Below are 4050 nucleotides of genomic sequence, written 5' to 3'. Positions count from 1 at the left end.
TGACCATAGCTTGCTTCATACCGACAATCTCCGTGGGATTCGACCCTTACTCACGTAAGGTATTACTTGGACGACCCAGTGCACTTGCTGGTCAGTTGTATCGAAATTGTGAACCATGGTATTGGCACCATGTTCTTGGCGCCGTTGCCGGGGACTTAATTGTTCCTGTTTAGCGCCAAGAATCGTCTAAGATCCCAATCCCGGCAACAATACTAAGTTTTTGGCGCCGTTGCCGGGGATTGTTCGAGTTTGGACAACTAACGGTTCATCTTGTTGCTCAGATTAGGTAATTTTCTTTTTGTTTTCTTTTCAAAAATTTTTCAAAAAAAAATATATTTCAAAATTTTCTCATCTGTTTTCAAAAAAATAATATAAAAATGTTTTCAAAAATTTTATTCAAAATTTTTAAGAATGAATTCTAGTGTTTCATGAAGCATGTTGAAGCCTGGCTGGCTGTAAAGCCATGTCCAATTCCTTTGGGAATGAGTATGTCAGGCTTGTCATGTCTGAATTACATGCTGAAGCTTGGCTGGCCATTGGCCATGTCTAGTGTTTTGGACCGGAGCTTTCATTGAAAGCTTGGCTGGCTAGTGAGCCATGTCTAATTCCTAGACTGAAGCTTTAGACTAAGAATGCAAGATTCCTGGAATTCATATTAAAAATTTTGGAATCCTTATTTTTCTTTTTCATATAATTTTCGAAAAAATCCAAAAAAATTAGAAAATCATAAAAATAAAAAAATTTTTCTGTTTCTTGTTTGAGTCTTGAGTCACATTATAAGTTTGGTGTCACTTGCATATGCATCTTGCATTTTTTCGAAAATATCATACATTCATGGTGTTCTTCATGATCTTCAAGTTGTTCTTGGTAAGTCTTCTTGTTTGATCTTGATGATTTTTTTTGTTTGGTGTCTTTTGGTGTTTTTCATTTGCATTCTTGAATTCTTAGTGCGTAAGCATTAAAGAATTCTAAGTTTGGTGTCTTGCATGTTTTCTTTGCATTAAAAATTTTTCAAAATTGTGTCTATGATGTTCATCTTGACATTCAAAGTGTTCTTGGTGTTCATCTTGACATTCATAGCATTCTTGCATGCATTCATTGTTTTGATCTAAAAATTTCATGCACTGCATCTTTTTAGTGTTTTTCTCTCCCATCATAAAAATTCAAAAATAAAAAAAAATATCTTTCCCTCTTTCTCTCTCATAAATTCGAAAATTAGATTTGACTTTTTCAAAAGTTTTTAAAATCAAGTTGTTTTTATGAGTCAAATCAAATTTTCATTTTAAAAATCTTATCTTTTTCAAAATCTTTTTCAAAAATCAAATCTTTTTCAAAATTCTTAGTTATTTTCGAAAATTCCAAAAATATTTTTCAAAAATCTTTTTCTTATTTTTATACCAAATTTTTGAAAATAACAATAACAATTAATGTTTTGATTCAAAAATTTCAAGTTTGTTACTTGCTTGTTAAGAAAGATTCAAACTTTAAGTTCTAGAATCATATCTTGTGATTTCTTGTGAATCAAGTCATTAATTGAGATTTTAAAAATCAAATCTTTTTCAAAAACTAATTCCTATCATATCTTTTCAAAAATATCTTCTTATCTTATCTTTTTCAAAAATATCTTTTGAAAATATCTTTTCTAACTTCCTAACTTTTTATCTTTTCAAAATTGGTTTTCAAAATTTGTTTCAACTAACTAACTAAATTTTTGTTTGTTTCTTAACTTTTTCAAAACTACCTAACTAACTCTCTCTCTCTCATTTTCGAAAATAACTTCCCCCTTTTTCAAAATTTCTTTTTAATTAACTATTATTTTAAATTTTAAATCTTAATTTTCGAAAAAACTACTAACATTTTCAAAAACCATTTTTGAAAATCACTAACTCTTTTTCAAAAATATTTTTTGAAAATTCTCCCTCTCCCATCTTATTCTATTTATTTATTCATTTACTAACATCTCATCTCACATCTCTGCCATCCTCACAGTTGTGTTTCTTTCTTTACATCACATTCCTTATCTCCCTCTTTTCTTCTACTCACACAGGGATCCCTATACTGTGGTATAAAGGATCTCTATTATTATTATTATTTTTCTGTGCCCTCTTCTTTGTCATATGAGCAGGAGCAAGGACAAGAATATTCTTGTTGAAGCAGATCCAGAACCTGAAAGGACTCTGAAAAGAAAATTAAGAGAAGCTAAATTACAACAATCCAGAGATAACCTTTCAGAAATTTTCGAACAGGAAGAGGAGATGGCAGTGACAAACCCCAATTTGACGGTTTGTTTTGCCTTGGATTTAGAACATTTTGATAACCTTTTGTCACATTTAGCCTAAGAATTAGCATGATTTTGTTATCTCTTCCATGATTGTGCTTAAGTGTAGAAACATGCTTTTTAAGCCTTATTTTGGTGAATTCTAATTTCTGTTTGATTCCATACGATGCCTTGATGTGAGTGAATAAGAGTTGTGAACACTAAGGGGAGCACTCAGCAGTTCTTTTCTAAAAAAAAAAAAAAAAAAGAGAGAAAGAAAAGAGCGTGGACGCGCGCGCGCAACGTGCGCGTACGCGTCCTGCCGCGCATGCACCACGAGCCACGTTCCAGAGAGTTAGGCCTCCCCTGGGCCAGCCTTGTGCCTTGAGCCCAATCCATTCCACGCTGACGCGCACCACACGCGTGCGCGCCTATAAGGCTATAGGGAACGCACCGCCCGCGTACGCGCATCTGCCGCGTACGCGTCGACTCGCTGCTAGACTTTCTGGGCCACTTTCCAGAGAGTTGTGCTGGATCTGGGCCTCTTTTAAGCCCCCAGCTCAAAACCACTCACGCGTACGCACCTAGTGCGCGTGCGCGTCGATGCGTATTAGCATCGCCCAGGGCCACGGACCAGAGAGTTGGGCGTGCCTCAAGCCCACTCTACGCCCCTGGCCCAACTCCATGCACGCGTGCGCGCACGGTACGCGCACGCGTCCCTCCCCATTTGCTCATCCACGCTTAAGCGCATTGTACGCGCACGCGTGGAGTCCACATTTCCTCAATGGGCGCGGACGCGCATGGTGCGGGCGCGCGCCAGTTCAAAAATAGAGATAACCCTAGCTCGCGAGGCACACTGCGCAGTCGCGCCCCCCAGCCTCCACCCCCATCTTCTTCTTCTCCTCGCCCCATCTATCCTCGCAGCAGAGTCACCGGCCGCCGCCGCGCCACCCTCATCGCCGGCGACTCACCCTGCTCAACCTCACCTTCTCTTCCCCCTCCCCCCCACCCATTCTCGCTCTCTCACTCTTCTCTCCCTCTCCCTCCTCTCAACCGCGCCGTGACTAACCCCTCCGCCGCCACCCCGTCCTCACTGCCGGCGGCTCGCTCCTCCCTCTTTGTTCTCCCTACACACCCTCATATCCTCCTTCCCTCTCGCCATCACCCCCCTCCTCCCTTTCGGCTCTTCTCCCTCCGGCCAAACCACCGCGCCACCGCGCCACCGTTCACGGCGGTGCCACTCTGTTTCTGCTGCCTTATCCCCTCTATTTCCATTTTCAATTTTCCCGGCTCCCAGGTTCCTGCTCCATTTCTGCTATCTCTGTTTTTATTTTCCCTTTTTTTTCATTTTTTCTGTTAATTCCTAGAATTGCATGATTAGTAGCATTAGACTGTTATATGTTATTAGTTAGAAATACTTGCGGTTAGGTAGCTAGGACTGGATAGAGGATTCTAGGCCTGATAAGTGCTCCGTATGTGCTTACTTGCTGTTTGTCTGTTTGTATGCTGTATGCTGGTTTTGGCTTGCTTTTTATGCACTTCTTGCTGCCTGATTGCTATACCACTGTTGCTGTGCTTACTTGGTGCTGCTTTCTTACTGTTTGTGCTATTCTGTTATCCGGGAACGTCCAATTTTAAGCCGGAATGCTGCCCGATTTTCAAGGAAGTTAGTTTTCTTTTAATCTTTATTTCAGTTTTGGGCAACTTTCCGTTTCCTTTTTGACTTCCCGGATTTGCACAATCATTGTGAACATGCACCACAATTTCTCGTTCAATTGAGCCTATATCTCATC

The 4050-nt window shown here is 40.0% G+C and overlaps 1 protein-coding gene across 1 annotated transcript in view; it reads left to right on the top strand.

Annotated features, from left to right (window-relative positions):
* LOC107620628 (vegetative cell wall protein gp1-like) overlaps positions 3042–4050 on the top strand; it is a 5794-nt gene continuing 4785 nt past the window's right edge. Inside the window, exon 1 of the mRNA XM_016322760.1 lies at positions 3042–3491. Within this exon, the coding sequence (XP_016178246.1) occupies positions 3042–3491 (450 nt within the window). The remainder of the gene's footprint in view (positions 3492–4050) is intronic.

This window comes from Arachis ipaensis, chromosome B10, assembly GCF_000816755.2.
Source record: "Arachis ipaensis cultivar K30076 chromosome B10, Araip1.1, whole genome shotgun sequence".
In the NCBI taxonomy this organism is placed as follows: Eukaryota; Viridiplantae; Streptophyta; class Magnoliopsida; order Fabales; family Fabaceae; genus Arachis; species Arachis ipaensis.
The sequence above is the reverse complement of the archived record's forward strand: the minus strand, read 5'-3'. Positions and strand labels throughout refer to the sequence as shown.